We start from the raw sequence: 15,268 nt of genomic DNA, 5'->3' as shown, positions 1-15,268 counted from the left end.
AGAAAGATCTCTCACGAGTCTTTCATTCATAAAAGAGTGATTTTATTTAAAAGAGTAATTTCCTCTAAAAGAGCAAAAACACAGCGGCGTTGAACGTCCTTTTCAGGACGCGTCTTTTTAAAGATGCCCTTCCGCACCTGTGTTGTTCCTGGATGCGGTAGAGTACTCTCTGCTTCCGACGGCCACAGGCGTTGTCTCGTGTGTCTGGGCAGCAATCACACCGAGGCTGCGTTTGTGGATGGTTCATGTTCTCATTGCGAGAACATGACCATGACAACGTTGCGGTCACGGCTTGCTTACAACCGTAAGCAAGCCACTCCAGCCGCCCCCCGCGTCGCTCCTTCTTCCCACGGGATTGAGGACGATGCGGCTGGCGATGGAGGTGATTTGGGGATGGCAGCGGGTGCAGCTCCGCCGGTACGCCCCTCGGACCACCAGCGCCCCAGCACGCTCGTTGACTCCGTCCCGCTCGAGGTGGCGGCGACTCGCCTCACAGCCAGTCTGCCTACCCTCTTGCGATGGAAGCAGATGAGTTCGCCGCGACATCGGAGGGCGTGGGCTCTGACGCTGAGGGCTCCTCTGGGCTGCCGCCTCGGGCTTGCACGCCCAGCAGGAGGCCGACAGCGCAGATGTCCGATATGCTTTCCGGGCAGCCAATAGTGTGGGCCTGGATTGGAACCCTCCATCCTCCCCGCAGCCATCACGGCTAGACGATTGGTTTTTGGGCGTGGGGCGCCGCTCACAGCCTCGCCCCCCCCAGTACCCTTCTTCCCGGAGGTGCATGATGAGCTGACGTCTTCGTGGAGAGCACCCCTCTCCACTCGTCATGCCACCTGCTCATCCGCCCTCGCCACCCTCGACGGCGGAGCGCGCCACGGGTACACGGAGATCCCCCAGGTGGATAGAGCTGTTGCGATCCATCTATGCCCCGGAAGCACTACCACCTGGCGGGGCCGCCCTGTACTCCCTTCCCGGTCCTGTAGAGCAACATCCTCGCTCACCGCGAAGGCCTACAGCGCTACCGGACGCGCCGCTTCCGCCCTGCATGCCATGGCTCTCCTGCAGGTCCACCAAGCCAAGGCACTCCGCAACATGCACGGGGGTGGCCCTGATCCCGACACGCTGCAGGAACTGCGCTCAGCGACCGACCTCGCCCTGAGAGCGACGAAGGTCACAGCGCAGGCACTCGGGCAGGCGATGGCCACTCTGGTGGTCCAGGAACGTCAGCAATGGCTGGACTTGGTTGAGATGCGTGAAGCCGACAAGACTCGCTTCCTCAATGCCCCTGTCTCCCAGTTCGGCCTCTTCGGCGACACCGTGGAGGACTTTGCCCAGCAGTTCTCCCTGGTGAAGAAGCAGACGGAGGCCATTTCTCACATCATGCCACGCCGCAAGCCTGCCGCCACGGCCCAGGCCCCATCTGCTCGCCGAGGGCGTCCTCCTGCAGCCAGAAGACCTTCTGCTCCGCCCCAACCTGGGCCCAGCTCTCAGCCCCAGCGTCGAGCAAACCGCAGGAAGCGTACGCCCCCTGCCTCACGGACCCCGTCGAGGACCCGGAAGGCTCCCAAACGTCCCTGAGACAGCGGACCCAGAGGACGAGAAGTTAGCTCCGGAGATGGTGAGACCGCTCCGTCCCCCGGTGGAGGGCCGGGAGGAGAATCTTGTGTTTTTTCATTTGCCGCACCCCCTGACAGGGGCTGCGGTACCCAAATTCTCAATAAAAGAGCTATTTCCTTTACCTCTGGGTCACATGGCCCGCAAATGCCATTCTCACGGCACTTGTGTTTCAGGCCTCAACAGTCCCGGCGCACAGGATGCGGTGCTCCCGCCCTCAGCCCCACGACTGTTCCCCGGCTGGCCGGTTCAGACGAGTCCAGAGGACGCCGACATCAGACCTCCTCCTCTGTCACGAACCCGCCCCCTGCCGGGTGCGCGGAACAAGGTAAGTGCTTTGAGCTTATTCTCAGCACCAGAGCCTCGGGACGCCACAGAGCCTCCCGATGCTGCGTTACCTGTTCCGCACCGCTGCGAAGCCCCGCCGGGTACGTCCAAAATACTTGTCCCCTTGGTGCCCCTAGCACAGAGTGCAGAGGCATGGCTTTCTCTGCCCAGCTCGTCACGCTGGCTGCACCGGACCATTCGACTCGGTTACGCAATTCAGTTTGCCAGGTCTCCGCCCCTTCGTGGGCGTTCGTTCCTCCACAGTGCACGGCGAACATGCCCTCTCCCTGCGCGAGGAAATCGCCTCCCTTCTAATCAAGGACGCGATAGAGCCTGTCCCTCTAACCGAAACGAAGAAGGGTTTCTACAGCCCTTACTTCCTTGTACCCAAGAAAGGCGGTGGCATACGACCGATCTTGGACCTGCGAGTTTTCAATCGGACCCTGTCCAAACTCCCGTTCAAAATGCTCACCCAGAAACAAATTCTATCTGGCGTTCGGCATCTAGATTGGTTCGCAGCGGTAGACCTGAAGGACGCGTACTTTCACGTCTCAATTCGCCCTCGACACCGACCCTTTCTACGGTTCGCATTCGACGGCCAGGCGTATCAGTACAAGGTCCTCCCCTTCGGCCTGTCTCTGTCCCCTCGCGTCTTCACGAAGGTCGCAGAGGCGGCTCTTGCCCCGCTACGAGGAGCGGGCATACGCATACTCAATTACCTCGACGATTGGCTCATTCTGGCCCCCTCGCAGGAATTACTATGCGCACACAGAGACCAGGTGCTCGAGCACCTCCGCCGCTTGGGGCTTCAGGTCAACTGGGAGAAGAGCAAGCTCACCCCAGTCCAGAGCATCTCTTTTCTCGGTTTGGAGTTAGACTCAGTCTCAATGACAGCACGTCTCTCCAACGAACGTGCTCAGTCAGTGCTGGAATGCCTCGCTTCCTTCAAGCCAGGCACCGTGGTCCCGTTGAAACGTTTCCAACAGCTCCTGGGGCATATGGCATCCTCCGCGGCGGTCGCGCCACTGGGGTTGATGCATATGAGACCACTTCAGCATTGGCTCCAGACTCGAGTCCCGAGACGAGCATGGCGCCAAGGCACGCACGGCATTGAAATTACCACTGCCTGCCTCCAAACCTTCAAACCCTGGACAGACCTCTGCTTTCTTCGGGCAGGGGTACCCTTGCAGCAGGTGTCCCGTCGCGTTCTGGTTACAACCGATGCCTCCAAATTGGGTTGGGGCGCCATGTGTAACGGGCGCGCAGCCGCAGGCCGGTGGAACCAAGGCCCGCTGCGCTGGCACATCAACTGCCTAGAGCTGCTGGCCGTTCGTCTTGCCCTGAAGAAATTTCTTCCGATGATTCGTGGCAAACATGTCCTGGTCAGGACAGACAGCACCACGGTGGTGGCTTACATAAACCGCCAAGGCGGAGTACGCTCCCCCCACATGTCACAGCTCGCCCGTCGTCTCCTCCTTTGGAGTCAGCAGCGACTGGAGTCGCTGCGCGCCACTCACATCCCCGGCAACCTCAATGTGATAGCGGACGCGCTGTCAAGACAAACCTTGCCTGGCGGAGAGTGGAGGCTCCACCCCCAATCGGTCCAGCTGATTTGGGACAGGTTCGGCAAGGCCCAGGTAGACCTGTTTGCCTCCCAGGAAACCTCCCACTGTCCGCTCTGGTATGCCCTCACAGAGGCTCCCCTGGGGACAGATGCTCTGGCTCACAGCTGGCCCGTGGGGCTGCGCAAGTACGCTTTTCCCCAGTGAGCCTTCTTGCACAGGTGCTATGCAAGGTCAGGGAGGACAAGGAGCAAGTCACTCTGGTGGCCCCCTACTGGCCCAACCGGACGTGGTTTTCGGATCTCACGCTCCTTATGACAGCCCCTCCCTGGCGAATTCCCCTGAGGAAGGACCTTCTTTCTCAGGGACGGGGCACGCTCTGGCACCCGCGCCCAGACCTCTGGAAACTCCACGTCTGGTCCCTGGACGGGACGCGGAGGGTCTAGCCGGCCTACCTTTAGCCATCATAGACACTATTAACCAAGCCAGAGCCCCTTCGACCAGGCATCTTTACGCCCTGAAGTGGCGTCTGTTCGCGAACTGGTGTTCTTCCCGAGCCGAAGACCCGCAGAAGTGCGCAGTTAGGTCAGTGCTCGTGTTTCTTCAGGAGAGGCTGGAGAGGAGGCTGTCCCCTCCACCCTCAAGGTGTATGTTGCTGCTATCGCGGCCCACCATGACACGGTAGACGGCAAGTCTCTTGGCAAGCACGACTTAATCGTCAGGTTCCTAAAAGGTGCCCGGAGGATGATTCCCTCCTGGCCTAACCTATTTCCCTCCTGGGATCTCTCGGTCATCCTGAGGGGACTCCGGAGACCCCCTTCGAGCCGCTTGACTCAGTTGGACTCAGGGCCCTCTCTCTCAAGACTGCCCTGCTGATCGCGCTCGCCTCCATCAAGAGGGTCGGGGACCTGCATGCGTTCTCTGTTAGCGACGCCTGCCTGGAGTTCGGTCCGGCAGACACTTTCGTGATCCTAAGACCGCGACCGGGCTACGTGCCCAAGGTTCCTACCACACCCTTCAGGGATCAGGTGGTGAACCTGCAAGCGCTGCCCGGGAGGAGGCAGACCCAGCCCTCTCACTGCTGTGTCCGGTACGTGCCTTACGTATTTACCTGGACCGCACACAGAGCACCAGATGCTCTGAGCAGCTCTTCGTCTGCTTTGGGGGACAGCAGAAAGGGAACGCTGTCTCCAAGCAGAGACTCGCCCACTGGGTTGTCGATGCCATTTCCCTGGCTTATCACACCCAGGCCGTGCCCCCCCTTTGCGGGTCCGAGCCCACTCCACCAGGAGTGTTGCGTCCTCATGGGCACTGGCTAGGGGCACTGCCCTAGCAGACATTTGTAGAGCTACAAGGAGCAAGTCACTCTGGTGGCCCCCTACTGGCCCAACCGGACGTGGTTTTCGGATCTCACGCTCCTTATGACAGCCCCTCCCTGGCGAATTCCCCTGAGGAAGGACCTTCTTTCTCAGGGACGGGGCACGCTCTGGCACCCGCGCCCAGACCTCTGGAAACTCCACGTCTGGTCCCTGGACGGGACGCGGAGGGTCTAGCCGGCCTACCTTTAGCCGTCATAGACACTATTAACCAAGCCAGAGCCCCTTCGACCAGGCATCTTTACGCCCTGAAGTGGCGTCTGTTCGCGAACTGGTGTTCTTCCCGAGCCGAAGACCCGCAGAAGTGCGCAGTTAGGTCAGTGCTCGTGTTTCTTCAGGAGAGGCTGGAGAGGAGGCTGTCCCCCTCCACCCTCAAGGTGTATGTTGCTGCTATCGCGGCCCACCATGACACGGTAGACGGCAAGTCTCTTGGCAAGCACGACTTAATCGTCAGGTTCCTAAAAGGTGCCCGGAGGATGATTCCCTCCCGGCCTAACCTATTTCCCTCCTGGGATCTCTCGGTCGTCCTGAGGGGACTCCGGAGACCCCCTTCGAGCCGCTTGACTCAGTTGGACTCAGGGCCCTCTCTCTCAAGACTGCCCTGCTGATCGCGCTCGCCTCCATCAAGAGGGTCGGGGACCTGCATGCGTTCTCTGTTAGCGACGCCTGCCTGGAGTTCGGTCCGGCAGACACTTTCGTGATCCTAAGACCGCGACCGGGCTACGTGCCCAAGGTTCCTACCACACCCTTCAGGGATCAGGTGGTGAACCTGCAAGCGCTGCCCGGGAGGAGGCAGACCCAGCCCTCTCACTGCTGTGTCCGGTACGTGCCTTACGTATTTACCTGGACCGCACACAGAGCACCAGACGCTCTGAGGAGCTCTTCGTCTGCTTTGGGGGACAGCAGAAAGGGAACGCTGTCTCCAAGCAGAGACTCGCCCACTGGGTTGTCGATGCCATTTCCCTGGCTTATCACACCCAGGCCGTGCCCCCCCCTTTGCGGGTCCGAGCCCACTCCACCAGGAGTGTTGCGTCCTCATGGGCACTGGCTAGGGGCACTGCCCTAGCAGACATTTGTAGAGCTGCGGGCTGGGCAACACCTAACACTTTTGCGAGATTCTACAATCTCCGAGTTGAGTCAGTTTCGTCCCGTGTTCTCTCAGGTACCGAGCCCGTGAGAACTCGGTGACACGCCGACGATCTGACCGGGTGGATCGCTTGCACCCAGCGCCCTTCCCCCTAACCAGGGGAAACAGTGCGCCTTCTTCCCAGGAGATCCCAGGCTTGGGACACTGGTTGGCTCCTCCCCTAGCCCTTGCGGGTCGCAGTTCTGCGGAGGGACTCGCCGACCCAAACCACTGCGGGTACCGCTAGCTACCCTGTACTGGTATAGGGGCCCCACAGGTAAGGCCTCCTGCTCGGACTCCCCCTGTGTGTAAAACCACGGTTCTGTCCCCTCACGTGAGTTGACGCCGTGTTTCCCTTAGGCAGTCACAGCTGCCTCAGGTCTTCCCCCGCCCAGGTCTTCCCCGCCCTACCAAGGGCTAAGACCCCCTTCCCTCAATGCGTGTAAGGGCCCCGGCTGTAGTTGCTCTATGCGAGAAACATAGAGAGAAAAGAGGCCCAGCCAGGCTGGCCCATTCCCATGTTGGCGGCCGTCACCTTGTTCCCCCCTCCAGGGTAACGATAAGGAATCCTGATGGCTTAAATGGGGCATTGGGGAAGGGTACGTGCGGCTGATACAGTTGGTCGTTCTGCACGTAGGAATACCTGCTCGCTCCTGTATCAGCGGATCACGTACACGGCTCAGCGCATGGCGCTTTTTAAGTGGACCCCTAGTGTCGTTCTCTGACACAACGTAAGAGAGCGACAGAAGGGGAACGTCTAGGTTACGTATGTAACCTCAGTTCCCCGATGGAGGGAACGAGACGTTGTGTCCCCCTTGCCACGTCGCTGAGCCGAGCCCCTGTTGTGGCCGGACCATTTCCGGCTCCTCAGAAAAATCCTGAATGAACTCCCGTATTTGCGCCGCTTAAATACCCGTATGTCCGGGGGCGGGACATGCAAATACTGGCTGCCAACTCTCATTGGCCTTTTTTCATAGTACAGAGGTGAATATCGGCGCTCAAGAGAGACCCCTAGTGTCGTTCTCTGACACAACGTCTCGTTCCCTCCATCGGGGAACTGAGGTTACATACGTAACCTAGACGTTTTGTGTTACGAGTGAATCCTTGAATCATTGACTCGATTTAACTGATTTGTTAAAAAATACAGGGTTGTTCAGGAGCGAAAACAACTGAAGTGAAAGAGAAAAGTGTAGGAAACGATAGTAAACCTGTTTTTTTTTTATTATTATTAAAATTAAAATTAAATTGAAATATTATGATATAAAAAAATTCTTTCAATGTCTGCATGAAATTGTTGCTTTAAGATTTGGGTTGAGGTTATTGTTATGTCCTTCCTTACAAGATATGATGTTGAATTGTTAAAGGTAGCTCATCCTGAGAATAAATTGTGTTTTTGATTCATCACTTCCAGGTGAGTCAGCAAACACATGAATTTCAGCCTTTCTTTGGCAACACTGATGTTCCAAAACATCCTCAGAATGAGCGTGCATGTTGGCAGCTTCAGCAATGTGACATCTCATGAACCTGGAATTTCCCTGAAGATCGTTGTTCTCGTGAATATTGCAGATTACAGGAGCAAAGGAACATAATTAACACTTACAGTCACCAAAGGAGGTGAGATCTAGTCTTGTCATTGTTACCCAAAAAGAACCATAACCAAACACATCTAAGCACAAATGTCAAGTCTACACAGCTGACACAAATGAAAGACAAAAGTCAAAAATCAAAACTGACCCCATTTACTGTCTTAATAAACATTCTTGATCTAATTGTGCATGGTTTATCTATGCATGTTGTTCTACAAAAAAAGGCCTTTATAATAGTTCATTAAAGTTTAATAACTTCTGTCTCTAAAATGAGTTTCTGAAGCCTTTTCAATTGATGTCACCTCATCGGTAAAGGCCATTGAATAATGTTAACCAATAGCCAAATAACTGTGAACACATTCACATTCAGGTCTGGCTCTATTCTAGAATGGACACTTTTCACAATCCAATGAATTCCTGATGGACCACATCAAGTCCTGCCCCACATGTATATATATATATATCCTGTTTCATTCAATTGAGGTAAAATGGGTTGTAAATGTCATAACATGTTGATCATATCATGTAGCATCTTTGGTGCTATAATCAGATTTTTTTACAGCATAAAACAAATACAGCCAAAAACAGCATTTTTAGAGGTAAGCATAATCCATATCAAACCTTTTAGAAAAAATTTCAATTAAAAACTCTCTTCAAAACGTTACATAATAGACTTTAAAACGATGCAATGCATCAAAAATATAAAAAGAAATAAATCTCTATATTTTACAAAGCATAAATCCAGAATGTTGTCACCTTGACATAAGAATATATTTCATTTTCCTTTATTCTCAAGTCTCAGGATTTTTCAGGATGCACTGAGGCAGTTCTAACCTGCTTCGACCAAAAATGTATCTGATTTACGATTGCAAACAATTTCTTGACCATTTTGTAGCTCTGCATAGAGTCAACATAAGCCGGAGAATCAGACCTTCTATACTCAGCGCCCCTACAGAGCTCCAGATTGTATAGTCATTTTCTTTCACAGGTAAGATTGACTATCTCTCTCAGTCTGTTTCTTTACTTTAGGTTGATGAATTTGAGTGGGAGTCTGGCAGAGGAACTCAGAACCCCCTAAAGACCCAAACTCAACATCCTCCAAATCTGCGTAATCACTAGAGAACTCCACATTTCTTAGAACAGAGGTGGGCAAAAGATCTCTCTATTCGAAACCTCAAAGTGTCTCATTATAAAGTCTCATTTTTTAAAGTGCAGTCTTTGGGAGAAGAAGGCTTTATTTATAATCCAAAAGTACTATAAATGATGTAACTGGATTGTATTTTTGTGGATTTCATTTTATTTATTTTTTTCAGATGGTATTTTGACAGCATCTGTTCCTTATTACAGAGAAGAATGAATGTCATAAATGACATGAATGTGAGTAAATAATAACAGAATTCAAATTTTTAGATGAACTAACCCTGAAACTAACACCAAAGCGTTTTAAAAAGAACATGGAGAAAAGGTGACCTTACCTGGCACCTCCAAATGTCCTGCACTGGTACTATTCGGCCTAAAACGGCCCGCTTGAACTTTCATGTTGGGACACAGAACATCTGCAGAAAGAAAAAACATATAAGACATATATAAAACATATAAGCGTGAACATATATTTGGAAACAGCCCACCACTCCACAATGTTTGGATTATGCAGAGCAATTTATTTATATGATTAGAAATGTAATTCTATTCCTATTTTAGGTAACTATAATATATTTAAGGGTTATATTCCAATCTGTGCTTTATTAACAGTGCAGGGTCTCTTGACAATGGGTGAATTTTCTAAACATCTGTTTTTATGAGCGCAGACTTCATTCATTCATATTGTGAAATTAATGTATTTTTTTCCATTGACATTTTATTGTCCTTGTTCCAGGTGGCCGAGCAATCTGCCGTGGTATTTTGCCAGTAGCAAACCTTTCATTCTCAAATATTTAACATTTAAACATTTAATGTTATTAGCACAGACATAACTAGGGTAATAAAATGTCCTTTTTAAATAAGGACATTTTCTCTTATGGGTTATTCCATGTCAAAAAGTTCCCAGGCTAATTTTCTTTTGCATGCAACCTAAAATCAGTTGATATAAGCCACCCTTGTTGAATTATATGCCAATAGTGTGTCCAAAAATTGAAGAAAATGTATATATATATATATATATATATATATATATATATATATATATATATATATATATATATATATATATACATATATATACAAAAGTTAGTTCCGGTCCTCAAATCTGATTGGACGAGATGTTCCATGAACACTGATGGTCTGACAGCATCAGCACTCACTTGCTTCACTGTGTGTGTATCACCCCGCTTGTGTTCGTGTCATTCTAAACTAATAGTGTAGGTCTGTTAGGAGTTACTGTCTTTATTTTTGAAATTACAGATGTTAGCCAGCAGGTGGTGACAAAAGATAATTTTTGTGTGTAATATGAGCCAGTTGGTGATGTAAAGTGAATCCGTTAGTCATTGTTTACATATAACTGTGCTCCATGATCGCTAGCATTACCACTGCATTACTTAAGCTAGGACATTGTTTTAAACAGCTTTAAATTAACAATTTCAGGATTAAGGCTCATTGCAGCTGAGAGACACAAATGACTGTTTGATTACAGAACTCGAGGCGCTTACCGAGTTTCCACATTGGATACACACTGTTTAAAATGGTAGAGGACATCGCTGTTTCTATAGTGAATGACTCTTGCACGGCTACCACGAAATAGGGAAAAATACCTCTGCTTGGATGCAATTTTTCCACCTAGAAAGCTGATCTTCAGAAAGCTGACAGCATCTCTGCTTGGGAGTCGCAACAGGTGATCATACACGCTTTATCTCTCTCTCTCTCACACACACACACACACACACACACTCACACACACACACACACTCACTCACACTCACACACACACAAACACACACAGAGAGACAAAGACACATAGACACGCACGCACACACACATCAATCCATCCTTGTTTATCCAATAACTTGTTAGAAACAGCACAAGTCATGATACTATTTCTGAAGTGAACTTTTTATAATTACTAATAAAGGCTTTAACACATAATTTGTTTTGAACCAGCAACGGCAAATTCTGATCAGCCACATAAGAAAGTAGTTCCATGCACAAATGCATTTTTATGACCGTTCTCGGTTTTTCCAAAAACAAATTAATTGACTTAAATAAGCAATATCACACTCACAATCGTGCTATATGGCCCTACATCAGCACTGCTGTAATTACCTACGGCACTCGGCCACAGTGCTGATGTAGGGTCATATCGCACTCTTGTGAGTGTGATATTGCTTATTTAAGTCAATTAATTTTTCTTGATCGTGGGATATTACTAAATTATATATAGATCAAGAAATCTAGTGCCACTTAAAAAAGATGAATTAATCAATTATCACTAAATTATTTCAAAAATATAAATGTTAACTTTTCAAAATGACATATACCTTTACAAGTTAAATGTTTAAAGTTGTTCATGTTTTCCATGTATTAAAATGCAGATACATTTGACAACAAATAATCAATAATCAATAAATCAAATAATAAAGTTTTTTTTTATTTTTTAAAAGCATTTACCAATTGATTTTTCTTTAATAATTTGTCAGTTGAATGAATATTCAGTTTAACAGATCATCACATGGGAGCAACCAATTAACATTTTCAGTCTATACCAAAAAATGATTCGTTTTCTTTAAAAGAAATCTCAACAATGTCTCAAATTGTGCTCCGATTTGCCTAGTTTGCAATCAAAAGTCAGATATTTCAATATGACTAAAACTAAACTAAACTAAAAAACAAATTCGTCCTAGGATGAACCAATTTTCAGTGCATCACAGCTCTATAATGTTATAAGTCAATGTCTCACTAATTTGTCCAATTTACATTTGTCCAAAAAGTAATTTTGAGACCAATCTGATTCTTAAACAAAAACCCATTAAGTCTCCAGAGCTCTTAAAGAGAGAACATTGAGTAATTCAATTTCCGTCTTTGAAGACATGAAGATTTTACTGGTATTTGAAGGAAATTAACACTTGAGAGTTATTACCACTGTAATACTATGCATCTTCCTCTCTCAGCTTGAAAACAGGATGTTAGATGATCCATTCAAGCCCTTCAGAGTAGACATCGTGGCATAACTTATGACTCTACAGGCAGATAGATGTGGGGAAAGTTACAGGTTGATCCAGGGAGCTTACAGTATGGTTGAGCGTAGCTATGCTAACGTCAGAGTGGTTATAATTTAGGACGTTCAGATGGGCAGATTACAAATAGTGATACATAGCTTGTGAAACTCTGGTGACAGAAAGAAAGCCAACACCAGCATACTTGCTTTACTTTGACATTCATAATGGGAATGTGCTATTTGTAGAAAGCAACTTGCTAGTGCTAAGGAAGGATGCTAATATTAGACCCTATTGGAGTTGTTATTGTTTCTTTGGACTTTTTACCAACTTTGATTAAAAGGGAGAGTGAGGAAGACAGGAAATGTTAGAAGAGGGATCTTGAAATGTCACAAGAAGGATTCAAACTTGCGCTGGCCACATGAGCACTCTGTGAAGTAGCTCATGTGCCAACTGCTAACAATGGCTAGCTGTTATTGTTAAAGGGCATTCACATATACAGAGAGTAGCAGCAAAAAAGTGACATGAAAGTCGTTAATTTAAAAAGAGAGTTGTCAATTTATGATGACAAGAGTAACGTGATCATTGGTGATGTGATGTGGGCAATTTAACAAAGTCCCTGCCCACATGCAGAGATATAAATAAAAAATGTTCCATTGGAAACCCAAATCAGAAAAGTGGGAATTTTTGGCAAGTTTGATTCATGCCTTGATAAATGTAACCTTATTCCTGATATGGATATGGGTTTAGCATATTTTGCCAGATGCAATGGGTCTTTCTCCTCCAAAATATTCATTCTTAGTGGCAAAAAAGTACAGAAATGATGATCCCATTGGTTTGAGGTTTCCTAGAGTAAAACTGTAAATTGCTACACTAAAAATGACTTCACCTACATTAGCTTATGAAAGCAAATTTGTGAGGGTGTATTGCATGGGAATTGGTCTTAGGTTAGCAATCTGATATAAATAAACTTTTGGAAATAGAGTAAATGGTGTGTCAATAATGTTAGCTAATCCAAAGACACCTTAGTGACTCCATTTGCAGTAATGCTCTTTCAGCTGTTCTGATGTTCAAGGAAACACTTAAGAAGTGTTTCCTTGTTGCTGTACCATTGCATAGTGATGGTAATGTAATACCACAGTACATGTCATAAAACCTATAGTAAAACCATGCTTCCAAGACCAATCCAACATGGTTGTACCAAGGTACTTTTTTGCAAGTGCATTGGTCAGCCCACTTCATCATTGTTATTACACCATATCTAAGCCTTCACTTAATGGACTTACCTTGGCAGAGTATCAACAAAAATCATACCAAAATACCTGAATATGCCATTGATAACATTCTTTTGAATATATTTTTAACCCTCTCTCGCTCTCACTTTCTCTCCCACACATGCACACTCTTGGTATGAACCAGGCAGACGCCCAAACCACAACGGCTGATCGCGTCCCTGACAATCATGTACGATCAGACCCTGTAATTTTCTTTAATCGCTCCTATAAAAAGCGTTTTGTAGCTTTTAGAGGCCTCGACTTCACTGCGAATTCCACTTAACAGAGGTTGGGTCACTTGACACAATTACATATCTCTCTGATACAGTGTCCTCAGAGTGACTCTCCCAAAAGCCAACACCCCTGACCGTGTCCCTGCCCTGCCCCAAACATCCCGTCCTGACCACGAAAAAAAGTGCCACCCACTACAGGATAAATAAAGGTTGGAGAAAAGAACACCTGGTTGGCTATTTTTGTTGAATTCAAGTTCAGCTGTATGTGCCAAGTAAAGCTGTGACATCCATTTACATTTACATTGAGTCATTAAGCAGATGCTTTTATCCAAAGCTACTTATAAATGAGGAACATAGCAAGCAATTTGTCATATAAAAGTCAACAATATCTGCAGTATAGCTCTGCCAAGTTCTCAAAGTGGCTGGAGTAGTATAGAAGTTAGCATAAAAGAAAGAGACAGACATCCACTTATAATGATATACGGTATAATGATAAAGATATTGCTCTTTCTGCATCCCTACAAACAAATAAGCCCTAATGTTCCTTCCTCCCATTTCCAACTGTTCAGTAGTTCTTACCTTTGCCAGAACATTATAATATGGATATTGGTTTCATATGATTTACCTAAGTAGGACATTTTCCTGTATCTACATTCTTGTTAGTCCCGGAACAACATCGACCAATTATTGCCCTCAGCTTTTAGGGGTAGGGCTAGGCTTTAGGCCAAAACATACTTCTGTTTTCACATGTACAGTCATTGAACGCTTTAGCCTTTCAATGACAGTATACTACAGTTCACGTGAACATATTACGCGTGCTAATACTGCTATGCGATACGGGACTTTTTCTCTTCAGGACTTAAGACACATGAAGATGTCTTTATAGTCTCAGATTCAAGTTATAGAAATGCATTGGTATTTCCTGACCTCCTTACTCACGCACATCCACTTTTGTGGTTTCAACCTTCATTTCCTTTTGTTCACTAGCATTATGTCGTCTTCTTGCACTACTTTGTTAAAGCAATGGCCAAACTGTGAGTGTTGACACCTTGTCAACACTTTCAGCATCTCACACAGGAGCACCATGTGTTGTAAAAAGAACTGCTAAATGTTTAAAATTTGTCTCAAGACACCTGCAATATGCTCTATTTGTAGCGCTGCGTCTAGCTTGTTAAGAGCGAGGACATGTTTGGTTTAAATGGCCCCATAAGGCTAGGGTATACTTCGCAAGGACACGTTTGGTTTAAATGGCCCCATAAGGCTAGGGTATACTTTGCTTTTCCACGTGCCATTCCATCTCATGCACAGGCTAGCGCTCAGCCTTTCAAAGTACAAGCTTTTAGAAGAATCCTTTATTTTGGTCACACATTATACACACATTTCTTTGCATATATACAGTGAAATTGTATTAGCTTTCACATATCCCAGCTAAGCTGGGGTCAGAGTGCAGGGTCAGCCATGATACGGCACCCCTGGAGCAGATAGGGTCAAGGGCCTTGCTCAAGGGCCCAACAGTGGCATCTTGGTGGTGCTGGGGCTTCAACCCCTGACCTTCTGGTCAGTAACCCAGAGCCTCAACCACTGAGCCACCACTTTGATTGCGAACTCATATTAAAAACTAGGCTGCATAAATATGTACATTATTTGAGAATTAAATGTTGGACTAAAGTTGGCTAACATGTTAAAGCTTGCGGCAACACATCACATTTGTTTGAAACGCCACTACATCAGCTGAATCACAACAAATGTATCTGTATAGTAACATTAGTGTTTTATATGAGACGATACAACCTTCTTTTCAAAAATTCATACACTAGATGGCCGAGTGCATAGTGTATAGCATACAGATGTGGCAAAAATATTGGCACCCTTGGTAAATATGAGCAAAGAAGGCAGCGGAAAATATGTCTTTATTGTTTATCCGTTTGATCTTTCATTGAAAATATTCAAAAAAATCTATCCTCTAATAATAATAATAATAAATAAAATAAATTGATCAATTGTCACACATTATACATACATTGC

General features: G+C 47.2%; 1 protein-coding gene across 1 annotated transcript in view; it reads right to left on the bottom strand.

Annotated features, from left to right (window-relative positions):
- Positions 1-15,268, bottom strand: part of LOC127619549 (collagen alpha-1(XXII) chain-like) — an 88,074-nt gene that overhangs the window by 60,095 nt on the left and 12,711 nt on the right. Inside the window, 1 exon segment of the mRNA XM_052092405.1 lies at positions 9,067-9,147. Coding sequence (XP_051948365.1) covers positions 9,067-9,147 — 81 coding nt within the window.

The sequence above is a fragment of the Xyrauchen texanus genome, chromosome 26 (genome assembly GCF_025860055.1).
Source record: "Xyrauchen texanus isolate HMW12.3.18 chromosome 26, RBS_HiC_50CHRs, whole genome shotgun sequence".
Taxonomy (NCBI): domain Eukaryota; kingdom Metazoa; phylum Chordata; class Actinopteri; order Cypriniformes; family Catostomidae; genus Xyrauchen; species Xyrauchen texanus.
Note: the sequence above shows the minus strand (reverse complement) of the source record. Positions and strands in the feature narration are given on the sequence as shown.